General features: G+C 39.7%; 1 protein-coding gene across 1 annotated transcript in view; it reads left to right on the forward strand.

Annotated features, from left to right (window-relative positions):
- Positions 1–2,065: 2,065 nt before the first annotated feature.
- Positions 2,066–15,914, forward strand: part of LOC145412089 (uncharacterized) — a gene marked incomplete at its 3' end in the record, with an annotated part of 88,186 nt that continues 74,337 nt past the window's right edge. The window contains exon 1 of the mRNA XM_080282005.1: positions 2,066–2,441. Coding sequence (XP_080138131.1) covers positions 2,178–2,441 — 264 coding nt within the window. The remainder of the gene's footprint in view (positions 2,442–15,914) is intronic.

The following is a 15,914-nucleotide window of genomic DNA, read 5'->3' on the forward strand; positions in this document are numbered from 1 at the left end:
ATGTGAGACTCCCCAGGCTGTAAGGGTTAAGAGGTCAAGCTGAAGTGTCCACCATTTCTTGCCTAATTTCAATGCTGTTTTCTGCATAATATGATTTATCAGTGTTGTCACAGTCTGAATTTGTTATAAATTGGAATAGGAAGAGCAGCCACTTCCCAGCCCCTATTTCCCCCCTCTAAGTTGGCTTTTTAATATAATTGGTATGCGTGAGTGAAGCCCGGGGGCCAAAATACACTGACTTAGAGTGTCATATCTTTTTATATAATTGACAGGTGCAACACATTTTTTTTTAATACTTAAAAATTACAATTTCAGTTATGTATCTGGTATTATTTTGGATGCAGTTAAATACAATGAAGAAAACAACTTTATACAGTACCTCACACATACACCAGTATTGCATTATGTAGGTATACAGCATGCAGACACCAAGAAATATCAGAATTGTTATTTATTAATCACATTACTGATGAAATATTAGGACAGTTGTAGGAGAATGATGTAGAGAAATGAAAAAAGAAAAAAGAAAAATCTTGTCCTTAATTCATGTGTCTGTACATCATTCTCCTAATCACAGTACTGTACAGCACTGTTGTAAGAAGATTGGTAGTAGGTCAGCTTCCACTGCCTCATCACTCTGTATACCCTACAAATCTCTACCAGCACAGTATAAGGAGGAAGCACATTATTTCTTCTTTATCCAAAACTACAACTTAATAAGATATTCATGGCTCACGTGGAATATTTTTATACATAATGAAGTGGATGTATTAATATATATTCAGATATTAGGGGCAGTATGACAAAAAGAATAAAGCATAAGTCAAGGTTGTGTTACTGTACAGTATTGTAAAAAAATAATTATTGTAGAAGGGAGCAATACTCAGTAGTGGATGGTAACTGTGTTCTGTTTGCAGTATTTTTTGTGATTCTGTTATTGACTAATTTTTTCTGATTCTCATTTTTTTACTGGATGTTTAAAGATAATCACATTCCTTTAGCAGACTCTGTTTTCTATTATACAGAACAGATGTTGCTGTAGTTTGATATGACCTGAAATATTAAATATTTCGTATGCAAATTATTCTAATTAATCCTTTCACGGTGACAGATAAACACATTGCCCTAATACTGGAGGATTTATTTACAAGATAGCAGTGTCATTATAGTATTATACAGTTGGAAGGTATTAACTTTTCCACGCACGCTTCCACATTTGCCCAGAACTCAGAAATTCTGTCACTCCGCTTGCACGGTCTTGCGTTGGCGCGCGCGCGCACGCACGCACGCACGCACGCACACACACACACACACACACACACACACACACACACACACACACACACACACACACACACACACACACACACACACACACACACAAAATAGTCCAAGTTTGTAATCCTACTTTCAGGCTTACCCACACAATCCTTGAACCAACTGTTCTATACTGTCTTATATTCTCCTTCCATCTCTTGCACAGACCAATATATACTCCCTCTTTTGCCCTCTCATTCTCACCTACTCCCGCACATATACTCCATCCTTACACCCACTCTCACATTATCTCCTCTCCATTTCCATTAATCCACGGATGTCCACTTTTGCACCCTCAATCACCTGGACGATATCTCTCACTCACCTCATCATTTTCTACTGTGTAAATAAATCAATATAATTTTAAAAATGTGATTATGCGTAAGAACAAACGTTTCCCACCATGGTGCTTAAATATTTATTTTCATGAACTAAAAAACTACCTTTAAGAGCCTCTTCCACCTTATGATAGGACCAGCGTAACTAGTTTTCAGTATCGTAGCATTTAAATATGGCGCTGTGTTTACAGAATATGTAAACAATGTTTCACAGAACATAAACAAACTGTTCCCTGGTATTTAATCAATGTCCGAGGCTCATCATGATATTTAAACATGGCGCCACGTTACTACAGTAGATCATTTAAAGATGGCGCCAGTGTAAACAGATGTTGGCACTATACCCAGCATTGCCATCTAGTGGAGTGCGGCCCAGTGCCAGTTGTTGACAGTGTAGGGGTTGTGCTGATGCGTGTTGTGATTCACCAAAATAGAACTGGGGGAAAAAAATGAACCAGGAGGGAATACAACTCAAGGTACAGTGAATTATAGTACTGGGTGACTGCATCGTCAGGGAGTGAAATGGAGTCTAGGGTAGAGACGATAAACGGAAAAGAGGAAAATTGTTCAGTATGGGGAGGTAAAGTGCCTAACGAGAATGATGACGAAGGAGGAAGAGAAGGTGGAGGGGAAAATCGGGAAAACGGCGGGGAAACAGAGGACTCAAAGGATACCAGCTCATCCATGATGCTGGGCTTGCTAGATGAATTTTCCAAGATTTATGCAGACAGGCTTCAGCGTGTCGAAGATACAGCCATGAAGTGTGACGCGAAGGAATACCTAGAAGTGAGTATGATTATTTGTATGGGAGTCTAATACACCTAACCATTTAACTGAGAAAGAGTGTTAGGGTGAAGGTAAAGGGTGATAACAGCATATATTTTAGTAGCACACCTCTCCAATCGTGTTGTATGAGTACTGTATATGACCTCAGACTATATACCGGTAGCTAATTATGAATTATGAGAGTCATTTCCTTTTCTACATTGAAATCCTTGTGCTTTGATGTCATCGAATGCCCTATCCAGTTGCTACTTTCAAAATATCCAGGTACCATAATCCTTAAGGAGACTTAAGACCACCTCCAAAAAGTAAAAAAAAAAAGCTTTTACCTACTTTTGAACGGATTCATTGACTTTGTGAAGATGTACAGAAATGCATTTTCAAGTATGAAGAGGACCCATCAATAAACAAGGGAAATTTGTTTACATAAGGGTTAGGATGTCTGTTTAGGTAAGAATAAAATTGGGTACGTTAGCAAAAAATAGATTTGGTTAGAATAATCAAGATTGAGTTGAAGTTTTGAAAATTTAGGTTAAGATGGGATAAATATGCCCTGAAATGGGTAAATTTGTTCAGAAGTGGCATTCTAAGATAATGTCCATCTGTCATTGCACACCACAAGATGGCATTCATTTGTAAATGGCTCTTCTTAAAATGCTTTTCACCACATTTGAAAGAATTAAAGAACACTGAAACTTGAAAAATGAGTCAGAAAATACTAAAAGCATCCAGCTAAGGGAAGGAAAAAACAGAAGAAAACTGTAAAATAACATGGTCCTATGTCTCCTTAAGGATTCCCAATGTCTTGTGATTCTGACATACTGGGAACCATTGTTTTCTAAATTTTAAAATGTCTCATTTGATAGTTGTTAATATGAAAATTAGGTACAGTAAGTTTTACTTCAGGAACGTCAGCAGAATTAATGCAGTTTCCTGACTTCCACAGTATCCTGTAGTGTTGAACAGAGTGCAAACCCAACCAGACAGTGGCAGTACGGTATTAGTTTATTTCCGTATAAAGTTATAACCATGGAGTATTGGAAATTTACGATATATACAGTAATCGATACATTTAATCATTCTGAAAATTTTTCTTTGGTAGGCATGTAGTACGGTACTGAATATCCATTGCAAATTCCATACTTGTGCTAGCTACAGTACTGCTAATGAGTTTCAGTCATTACTTGTCGTGGCTGGGATTCAACTCAACGTAATGCTGACAGGAGAATTTTATTTAGCTTCAAGGTGGCTAAACAGAAGAATGCCAGAGTTAAGTCTTAATCATGTTAGGTTATCAGATTAGGTCAAAAAAGTAAATTTTTGATATTTTCAATGGGTTTAGCTAGTGACAACAATTTTGACAACTGTATGTGGGAAGACAAGAGATTCTTGAAATGGGATGGGAGGGTTTTGCAGACATTAGTGCATTTCTTATGTAAAAAGTCAAAATCATTCAGAATACAAACCATTGAAAAAGAGAAAAAAGGGAAAAAGTGGACACTAGAAAGTTTGTGGTAGTACAAAAGTAATTATTTGCCACAGAACCAACACCAATTTAATTTTTGGATTCTTTTTTTTTTTTTTAGCTACTGGTAACTAACTCCACATAATCCTTTACATCAAAGAGCAGTTTCCCCAAATGAACTGAGAGTGTCAGGTTTAAAATACCAGTACCATATATTGGCTACTGTTTATTTGTTTATACTTCTCAGTATGTTGTTGGTACGGTATACGTGACATGGAGTGAACTTATGCAATTGTACAAAAGGATATAGGCTACTCCCAGCACCACTGCAGTGGCTGAGTTGTTATCATTGCTGACTGTGAAGCTGCTGACCTGTTAGCTTCAGGGTTCAAATCCTGGTGGGGGCAGCTGGTGCCACTCGATTCGTGTCCATCCACCCTTTGTGGGTTGGTGGGTAGAGTGAGTACGGTACCTAGAGGAGGTAGCTGTGGTAACCTGAATGATGCAGTGACCTTGTATCCCTAGGCTGTTGGGTGAATAACCATCGTTTGCACAGGTTCAGTGGCCCATGTTACAGAGATGAGCACTGCAGCTAAATGCCTAATGGCATCTGCCTCCAAGTTTTCGTCTTTCCAGCACTAAACTTCAAATTCCCTGCACATGTCCAAACCATGTCAATATCCCATTATTCGTTGTCACCTGGGCCTTCAGTTCCTAGTCAGTCTCTCTGCTGCTCATTTTCAATTTTGACATTTGCAACTCCATCAATGAAGGAAGCACTGCAAATCCAACTGGCAGTTCTCATTTCTGTAAACATCCTCCCTATTTACTGCCCAAGTTTCACTGTCACAGAACATTAGCCTACACTTTCATATTTGCAGCATACAGTTTTCCCTTTAAATCCCTTCACTGAATATGTACCCTGTACAAAGATTCACTACTGCCTCAGTTAAATGTCCGGTACTGTACATAAGTCAATATGAGGTCTGCTGTAGGACCGAACATTTTCCTCTGAAGAGGACTGTGAACCAAAATTCACACTTCCCCATGCTTGTTACTGTACTGTACTAGTGAAGAGGTAACCAGTTAGAACAGTGCATGTGGAAGATAAAGTGTTGTAATGGTTAGCCTGTGTTTAATGTGTATCAAATTATGAATGTATATGCCAGTGGTATGAATCAGCAGGATGCAAACTTTATATTTGCCTGTAAGCATGTCAATAGGCACCACCATTATATACATGTAGATTGTGGGACAAATGTGCTGTTATTGAGCTACTATGGCTTCCTGCCTAAATGAAGTCTTGACATGTGTTGAATATATGTACAGATACTGTATAGCCTACTGGTTCATATTTTTTTAATGTAAAGAGTAAAGATACAATTTTAGAACAAATCTGTCTGTTAATTTGTGCTGCTGAAAATTAACAAATCAGACTCATGGTAGTACTGGTGATTGTCAAGAAGTATGCTTTAGAACAAAGTTTAATACTGTACCATACATGCACTAAGAATTCTCCCAGACAAAAGACAGTGCTCAAACATCCTTTTATCAGTTCAGTGATAGTAGCAAAATAGACCTCACAGTTTCATAGCATTTACATAATATATACAGCTTTCAAGAATACACTGTTCATCAGCGATCAGAATTGCCTTCAATGACAACACAGCAGCAATGTCAGGCATAATTGAATTAGTGAAAATGCAGGCTAAAACTTAGTTAGAAGAAAAGATAATTAAGAAATGGAGAGGACAGTGGAAGGGGAAGTGAGGGAAGAGGAGGTTAGGGGTTCATGGTGGGAAATGCTTGCAATTATATCATGGGGATTCCCAGGGTGCCAACACTTCCCCTTCCCCTCCACTTCTCTCTCACTCTCATGCCTTACCACCCACACTCTCATCCCTTTCCCACTTGCTTTCTTCCTCATCCTTTCCCACTTGCTTTCTCCCTCATCCTTTCCCCTGTTGATCACTCATCTCTCAACTTTCCCTCCTTCCCACAAATTCTACTACCCCCCCCTATCTCTCTCTCTCTCTCTCAGTCTGATCTCTAACACTCTGTATAGGGACACGTCCTACCAAGCCCTGTCACCTTTGCTGTCCCCTGGTGTTTTTCATTGATGTATGCATTGAGAGAACAACCTAAGAAGACAGCATAAGATAAAGGCTTGTACCAGTATGCGTGTGAGTTGAGGGGGTAGGAGAGGGCTTGAACCAATGTCTAAAGGTCATTATATTGTAAGCTTATTATCCTTACTAAAGGGGAAGGGTGAGGGAAGAGTGTGGACATGGGCATTCTGACTGCTCTTGATTAAACAGTAAATTTTCACAGCATGGCAGAGCTTCAAGTACTGTACCGGGTATTCAATTTTCCCTGGCATGCATAAATTGCTGGACATTACAGATTCTTCAGCTATTAACAAAGACACAGAAAATCCACATTGCATTCGAATTTATTTTTTAAGCGTTGTGCCCCCCTATCCTTTTGTTCCATTCGTTTTCTGAGTTTCAGCTCTCGTATAAGGTATTGAAGGTAGTGGTGGCCTGTTCAGAGATATAGAAGCGTGGGGATGTTGTAGGAGGTGGGTGAGGAGGGGACGCACATACCAAAGAGAACAGTAAGTAAAGGGGTCTCTGGTTTGCCCGCAGGGGAGGGGAGTTTAGGGGGCATTTCCACCCTTGGGGACGCTTGAAACAGCTTAATGGGTCTGGAGGGTGGTGTCGAGTTGGACCATTCGATGATCTAGTGAGATAAATCACGTGAATTAAAGCTTCGCCTGAATAGCCTAGCCTGGTCGTAGTGGGAAGTTAAAAGTGGATGTGGGGCATGGTCTTGGACTGCTTTATAGGAAGGGAACGGGTAAAAGAATAGTTTTATTGAGACATTGATTAATTTTCCATGTTTTTTACTATTTATTCTCCATATGCTCTTGATATTGCTTATTCATATTTATTCTCCATATTAATCAATAAAGAAGTAGCTACGTTCGCCATGCCCATTAGTAAGAATCCTCGAGATTAATAGAACAGCAAATAAGTTACCGGTACTGTTTAATTACCGACGCGTCGACATTATCGATAAGATATGGGCATAATTAATAATTCATAGTTGATTATTATGATTTATTTTGCAAGTCAATAATATTGTTTCAGAGCTGGTTGTTTAATGTTAAACGTTCTCTTGGTGGTGGGCGAAAAAGAAAAAGCGTTGATTTTTAAAAAATAATTATTGGTGTACACACACACACACACACACACACACACACACACACACACACACACACACACACACACCATTATGTAATGATATATATTAGGTTTATTAGAGAGAGAGAGAGAGAGAGAGAGAGAGAGAGAGAGAGAGAGAGAGAGTTCTACGTGTAGGTCAGAGATACGACCCTGTGGTATCATAGGTTAAAAGAACAAAAATACGGCAGTTTATAACAGTTATAGGCTACCGTAGTACTGTAGGTTACTGTAACATTCAATGAAGTCTTATTCTCTCTGGCAACCAATTTCTTAGGGGAGGCTAGACAGCTGCCAGATCGACTATTGTGTCTAACTCAGCCGCATGTTGATGTAACGTCATAATATTTACGTATTTATAGTACTTGCTTTATTGATGAGACTTCAACCTGTCTAATGCTGTTTCATAACTATGGTATACCACGGGTGAAACTAATTACTAAGAAAAAAAAAAAACTGCTTGAGCCCAGCATTAGTTCTTGAACATGATCGCTTGTACCAAGAACAATATATGTTAGCCCAGGTGGTCCCGTACAAGGATAGCTGTTTTGCAGGCTGTATCAGATAGAACGAAAATATATGCGTTTGTTTAAGTTGTAGGCTCTAGTATTCTAATGTCATTTCCGCGACAAAAAGTTGTTTAGGGGTAGTTTTTGTGGAATGGAGATGTGCGCAGTCTTGAAAATTTGTGTGGAGGGTTGTAGCAATAATAGCAATATGTGAGTATCATTTTTCACACTCACAACTTGCTTCCAGCACCAAAATAATATACACAGGCACAGAGTAGGCTGGCACTCTGTGGTTCTCTTTGCACACTTCACCCATTTTAGAGTATCACTTGATGTATTTATTGTTAAGGTATCTTTGTAGTTTACACACAGAGCTTCGTGCATACTCTACAAGGAGCGCTTGGCAACTTTGATCTGCGGGAGTCCTGCGGGTAAAATGAACGCGTTGGCTGAAGGCTGATAGTGACTGCCAGGCATTGGGTGCGGGTGGAGAGTGACTATGTGTGCTCACTTATTCATTTTGCGCCTGAATTATTGTTGTCTCATGGGTTTAATATATATCTGTTTTTCAATCTGATGGAATATAAAATAATTATTATTGCCAAGTTTTTCGCTGTCTTTTGAGGTCTATATTAAAGGCCCCAAGGTGAGTATTGCCAACTGTAGTTGTATTTTACGGTTTCGCACCGAAACTCTTTAATTTTGTTTCTGTTAACTCGTAACGTAACATTTGCATTCATCCCATTCCCTTTATGACAGTTTTTGTGTAATGTTTCGCATACTATTTTTGCTGAAGTCGAATAATCACGCAAGTGTTTGTAACTGGCTGCCACACACATGGTTAAGTATAATAATTGCATATACCGTCATAAGTTACGCCTGCACGTAATCATTCGAGTTATATGGCAGCGTGTTTGCGACTGGCTGCCACTCACACGGGTAAGTAAAATAATTGCACATACCGTCATAAGTTACGACTGCACGTAATCATTAGTTAAGACTAGGCTACAATGCAGATCCTTTAGTTAGCCACGTACTCGCAAACAGATATATTATTATTCCTCTTAGGAGCATCAAAGAAACTCGCTCTTATTAAGCCGAGCTCAAGTACCTTCGCTGCGACTCGTGGGCGTTATAGGCTACACCGCCACAAACAATGCTCATTTCTTTTGTCACCAAAACGTGTAAATCCTCAGTAAGGTAATAGACTGGTTGCCATAAAGGAGTGATAACAATCTTTAAGAGTACAGTTGCGAGGCTGATGAAAAGCACCCAGTTGCATTGAGGTCCACCAAAGAAATGCATGTTATTCGTGTTCGTGCCTTCATAGTTTTTGCGCCGCGCCATTGTCACTTCATAATTATCGCAGCGTACGGTGGATCTGCTGCCAATTTACAGACAGGATTCAACCTTCTGTATAGTCGTTCATAAACTCCAGCATTCGCCTGGATTCGTGTCACATACTCTTTTTCTATTCATGTGCTTCAGCTCCCGCAAGCAAATATGCTGGTAACATACGCAGTTCCTACTTGCACCCAGTCATATCATCCCTACGAACTCGCGTTATTAACCCAAGTCACACACATCTGCCCTTATTCAGAACACACTACAGTATATTCATTCAGTGCAGTCTATTATCTGAAGTCCACTCAACCCAGACCACTCAATTCACTTAGGCTTACTCGTACTCAGAACATACTTCATTCACTCACATGCCTACTCGTACTCAGAACATACTTCGTTCATTGACGTATGTATTTGCACTCAGAACATACTCCTGACACTCATGTCCACTTACATTCAGAACTCACACATACGCGCACTGATCATTCACTTACATAACCTACCGGCACTCAGAACATTCGATTCACTCAAGCATACTCGCACGCAGAACATAGTCTAATCACTCAAGCCCATGCGCACCCGTCACTCACGCCTGTTCCCATTCATAACAGTCAGGCCCACGCCCTAGCCTTCTCTCAAAACTGTCTGTTCATTCACATACCTACCCACAGTCACAGTGCGCACCATTCACTTATAAGCCTAATCGCACTCGCTTCCATTCACTGATTAGTCTGCTCGCACTCACAACTCACCCGTGCACTCAATAAGCCTTCTCATACGCATAACTTAGCCCACTCCATTCACTGATAAGCCCACTCTCACACGGAAGTTACACACTAGCCTACTATACTCTGAACACTCATTCACTCTCACTTTCCCTACATCTTGACCTCATTACTTACCATTGTGCTCAGGTTTCTTGTGGTTGGTTGAGACGCGAGTTTTCATTTATCGTTCTATCGGTCTGTCTGTATCTCAATACCGGTATCAATCTATCCATTCATCTCTTTCTTTCATTTTCTTTTTTTTTTTTTCCCCTGAGTGTGGTTCTCAGTATTGACGGTACGTCCTTATAGCTACGTTGCTTCAGGTGGTGCATTATAGCTGTGTTGTTTAGAGTTTTGAAGGACGTACGAACATTAATCTTGTGCTTCAGGTTATGATTTTGTTTATAGAGTTGTAAAGGACTTACGGCCATAAGCATTGTAATTTTTATTCTTTATGTGTGTGTGTGTGTGTGTGTGTGTGTGTGTGTGTGTGTGTATTAGACTGATGGTTATGAGACACACAAGGACGTTCATGTAATGTTTAAAAATGAAAATGGCACGATTTTGTTCTTGGGCGTTATAGGAGGGAGGTGGGTGCAGAATTTGAGCTGCTGGTCTCCGCAGTTGGCAAAATATATTCCGTACCGGTATGAAAACATGAAGTTTTAGATTAGGCTATATAGATACTGTTTAACATACAATATGTTATAAAGCAGGCATGTTGTTTATCATTTTGTGTTCTGTTTCCCGGCAAATTGGTAATAAAATATTGCTTAGTTGACGAAGTGGAACAGTAAGATCATCAGTCATCAGTCTTGAAGTTGGTCGCTAACATACCGGTATTTATTTTAACGTCAGCCATCCCGTGCTTCCTCACCGTCATTCTGGAGAATGTCGTCTGTCATTGTACCATAGGACTATTAATGTCAGCAAAGTATTTCGTGCTACTCCTGTAGGTTAATTAACAAGAACAGATTATCAGTAGGGTAATTAACAAAAACATTATCAGTAGGGTAAACAAAACAGGTTATCAGTTTCACTTTTGTCTCTTGCTAACTGACCCCTTTCTGGTCAATCGTCGAACACGTGATAAAGGTGAGAAGTAGGATAGACAAAAGTGAATAATATGATGCGGATATGTGCTGCATTTTAAAGTGAACTAGGTTAAGGTCAACCCTGCACGCATGACCTTGCAGGGCACATTTTACACGCCCATACCCTCTCACCATTTACCACATAAGACACTACGTTGAAATTTGAAAGTCTGGCCTTGACCTGTGACATACTGAAGCCCCCTGGGTTGTCAACAGCTGTATAACGTTTCTCAATAAATTGTTGAATTAGGTTTGTTTTGGAATTTCTGATATTATTATTATTATTATTATTATTATTATTATTATTATTATTATTACATCGCACGTGGCCAATGTTGCACTAACAGAGGGTCAGATATTTTGTAACCTCATTAGTCATTACCTATGCTTTATTTTTTATATTACCGGGTACGTCTTGTTATCCGGCCGTTATTAAAAAGATAGCCAATAAATAGCAAAATATCTAGTTGTGCAATGTAATCGCAAAGGAAATTACGAAAACAATTACGGCAGGTAGATTCTCGTTAAGAACTACCTGTCATCTAAAGGCGAAGTCACGGGGTCTGCATCGCGTTTTTATTATTTTTTTTTTTTCAACGAATTTCCTCCAGCGTTCCAGAGAAGGTCACAAGGGCGTTGAAATAAGCGTGAAGGCGCGCATAATTTAGCTGTGTGTGTGTGTGTGTGTGTGTGTGTGTGTGTGTGTGTGTGTGTGTGTGTGTGTGTGTTCGTGGGCGTTAGGGTGTCTGCGTGAGTCCCGTATATGTGCCGGAGAAAGTGCTCAACTCATTGAAGGCTTGAACGAGGTGTAGGCCAAACAAAAGTGACATACGAGTATAATGTTTTAACACAGAAAGGGAAATAATTACCAGTGATTTTTTTTTCTGTACTTCTTTTAGTGTGTCGGAATTGTAATATAGCAACTGTATTCTTTTATTTATTTAATGTTACATTTTACTCTAAGGTGTGGCGTGAAATATTGACTGTGTTGGCTATTAAAATTTGCCTGTAACCCCTTTAATCTGGGGACGTCTTCTATATTTTATTTATTGTATTTTTATTATTTTTTTATGACGCGGAGATTTGATGCTGTGTAGGGGAGACCTCTTGCAGTGAGGAGGTTAGATTTGATGCCGTGCAGGGGAGACCTCTTGTAGTGAGGAGGTTAACAAAGTCTTTTACTCACCTCCAACCTCCAAATCTCCTAACCTGAATAAATTAATCCGGAGATGACAAGAATAACACGATATGTAAAAAGGCGCAAAGAGGCTGAAGAGAAATATACACCCAGCAGCTCTCACTGCAGTTCTGTTGAGTAATGTCGAAATACTAGTCATAAATGTCATTGAGATGTTTACCTACTTGACAAAAATCGACTTGCGTAAGCATCACTTTGGATGCTTCATATGCCTGTGAGCCGCATAAAATCGTCCTTCGTGAGTTGAAAGACAGTACGAGGTCTTTATTCAGCCCCAGCATAATGATCGTGGGTAGATTGTCCCTTAAGTTGAAATATTGCTCAGTGGTTTATATTTTGGGCCAACACATTTATATTAAAATGTATGATGTTAGCAGTAAAATCGCCCGCATGAGTTGGAATAAAATCCCAGGGTTTCTGTTGTGGGGTAGCACAGAGATTAATAAATTTTCTGTTGTTAATAAATACGAAATTGTTCATAATTCAGGAATCCTTATACCCCGCCTCCCATATTGCCCTACACTGACTGACACTACTTTTGTCCCACTGACGCACATCCTCTTGGGAGCCATGAACGTTTGAAAAGTGACATTGAGAAGAAATAAGAGTACGATGGGGGAGAACCGTACCTGCGTTATCTTGTGTGTGTGTGTGCGTGTGTGTGCGTGTGTGTGTGTGTGTGTGTTAGCCTTATCAACCCGGGCACATTCTTAAAGTTATGGTAAATTATTGTAATCTTCACACTTTTTTATTCAGATTAAGATAGACTTCAGGCTGGAGGGGTAGATCAAGCCTTTATTATTTCCTTTACCATTAGGAGCTCTCTTAGGCTGAATAAAATCGTCTTTAAGGAATCAAAAGAAGCTGAATATAAAGAAAGTCAGCGTACCGGTAATTAAGGGAACTAAGGACAAGAGCTGAAGGCAGGAGTGTCGTGAACGGTTTACATACATAAGCTATACATTGTACCTTCATATAAACATAATACTCCTACATACATACATACATCTACTAATTCCCCCCAAGTAACCGGAGTCGCGGTCAGTGACGATCGGGCAATATATACGAAGATAAGGATGATCCCCACCTGTGTTATCACTCAGAAGTCAGTCGTTGCAAATACCGTAAATACGAAGATGGAGATAATGCTCATCTTCTTTGTTATAAGTCAGTAGTCAGTCGGTAATGTTGCAAATGTATATGAAGATTAGGATATGCTAACCATCTTTGTTACCACTCAGAAGTTAGTCGTTAATGTTGCAAATGTATACGAAGGTAAGGATAATGGTCATCTTCTTTAGGCCTATCATCACTCAGAAGTCAGTCGTTAATGTTGCAGTTATTTACGGTGATAAGGATGACGCACACCTATAAATTTGGTTTCATTATCATCTTAGAAAAAAAATGCTGGCACACAGTACATCTCTAGTCTGGATCTACGTAGCAATAAGTTACCGTACTTATATTCTTGCAAACTGTACCCACATATGTCCAACGATTCATTTCGTGCAAGCTAAGCTATTGACTGGTAGCCTAATTGGTAAGTAATGGTGAAGTATACTTGAATATAGACAAATCATCATCATCATCATTATCCAGATCTCTTTTTCCACCCTAAGTTGGGGTGAGGGACGGCCAATGAGTCTGAAAAAAAAACATACAATGAGGTGCTGACCAGAGTTTGCTTAGTTGAATGAGCCAAACTCCCATTTATTCACCATTCAAACCCCCGGAATCCTGGCTCCATCTGATTGGTGGAAAAAAAAAAAAAAAAAAGCGATGTGAATTATTGCAACTTATTCTTTCTGCAAGGTCCCGTGAAGGTAGGTTATTTAAATTTCTTTCAGTTTGCCCTTGTCCTTTATTAACCTTTGAGTGTAAGAATTTAGAAGTATATTCATTTGTGCGGTCTTGCTAAGAAGTATAAGACTTACATAACACTACTAGACTTGAAACTCGACCCATTCCTTTCTGGGTGCCTCGTAATTCTACCTTCCAGGTACGAGATTTGATTTGTGTTGGTTATATGCTTTATTTATATATTTCTCTCCAGTCCCATGTTGCTAGTCGGTCTTGTCAGTACCATGCCCAGTTATATCCTATAGGCCTATACGGTAGCTGTCTGTCTGTCTATGTCTGGAGTGTGTGTGTGTGTGTGTGTGTGTGTGTGTGTGTGTGTGTGTGTGTGTGTGTGTAGCCTCAGATGTCACCTGAGGGCATTTTGTGGGAACGTTGCCTCGAGTGAAAACAGCCGTGATAAAAAGTAGTTCAAGGTTTCCCGCCCTTCCTCTTCTCATTTTATCGTGTTTCTTCATATTTTTGTCTCCCTCTTGAGTATACGTCATCCCATCTTTAGGTAAAAAAAAAAAAAAAGCAATGGTGATGATGATGAAGATAGCCTACTGGTAGCATATGTGTCTGTACTTCTTTTTTATGCATGTTGTGGATTGCCTTCCCACAAATTTAACGAGGCTGTTATAACCCCTTTGACACACAGTGACGTCTTCGTATACTTACCTCTTGTTCCCACCAGTCAGTTTTATTCGGCCTAGGTGAGCCCCCGAGCATTGAAGAGGTTATTGAAAGTTAGTTGAACCCCTTGCAGTCCCAGGTCCCTAATCCCAAGCTGATTAAAAATGAAGATGACTTTCACATTCAGAAGGGGCTAAGATGAGATTACGGTCAGATAAATGCTAAGAACATGATAGAGAGGCAAGCCTCAAATTTGTTATGATAACTTTTGAAACACGTGACGAAGATAGGTTGTAGAACGGCCTGGCTTCTCTATCGTACCCGACCATAGTCTGTCGTGTGGGATAGACTGGAGAACTAACTAGAGCTACTATAGTTCTTTCACCTTAGCTTAGATTTTCATCCTTCTGAAGGTTATTCACGTAACTTAGAAGCAGAAAAGGAATCCTTTTCATGGTACTATTTTGCCATCTGCTTCGTATTCTAGTGTTAGTCTGTTGTTACAGCTCAGTATTCAAGATGAAGTGATGGCAGTTTTAGGACATGTTTTTAAAGTAAAATGGGCATGATCATAGGATTCTACACCCTCGAATTCTTTTCAGTATTGCTGCCTTAAAGATGTCTTTCCTAGAATTCATGTAAACTTGCCTCTCATTGGTTGGTCAGTTTAGGTTTTCGGCAAGGGTTGGTCATATAAATTTTTTCTGCCCTAATATGTATAAACTGAGATAATGGCGTAGCTGACGTCAGAAGGGAAGCATTTTGATAAAGATTGATAAGTGATTTCCTCTTGCTGCTGTCTTTAGCTACAACATTTATTTAATTCTCCATTTCGGCAATATAACTAGTTTTGTAGAGGTTTTAAAATGTAGTGTATGGATATTACAGGCAGGTACATTCATAAGCATGCCTTATTTTAGTTGCGTCATATCAAGAGTTCGTACCTGTCTTCCTCTCACCCCTCCCCCCATCCCGTCTCTCTCTCTCTCTCTCTCTCTCTCTCTCTCTCTCTCTCTCTCTCTCTCTCTCTCTCTCTGTCTATTAAAATGTTGCCATTTGGTTGGGTGTGTCAGTTTGTTGAGTCATTCACGCAGTATGAGGTGTTACTGAAATCGGGAGACAAAAGTTACATTAACCTCTGAATGCGATAAAGCCCTTAAGGCTTAGGTCTATACTGTATACATGCTACCACCGTATATTGTTAAGCCTGAAAAAAAAAAATCTAAATAGGTTTGGAACAACCTTGTATCCCAGGAGAGGGGTGAAAAACTCGCCACAGGCTTAAAGGTCTGAGTTACGAAGATAAGCTCTGTGAATGGCGTCTGTTCCTTTACCGTACCGTACCGTACAAGGGTTTGACACCCCTCCTCCTTAACTTGACA

Source organism: Coenobita brevimanus, chromosome 92 (assembly GCF_032717465.1).
Source record: "Coenobita brevimanus isolate Jiangsu-jjx chromosome 92, ASM3271746v2, whole genome shotgun sequence".
NCBI lineage: Eukaryota > Metazoa > Arthropoda > Malacostraca > Decapoda > Coenobitidae > Coenobita > Coenobita brevimanus.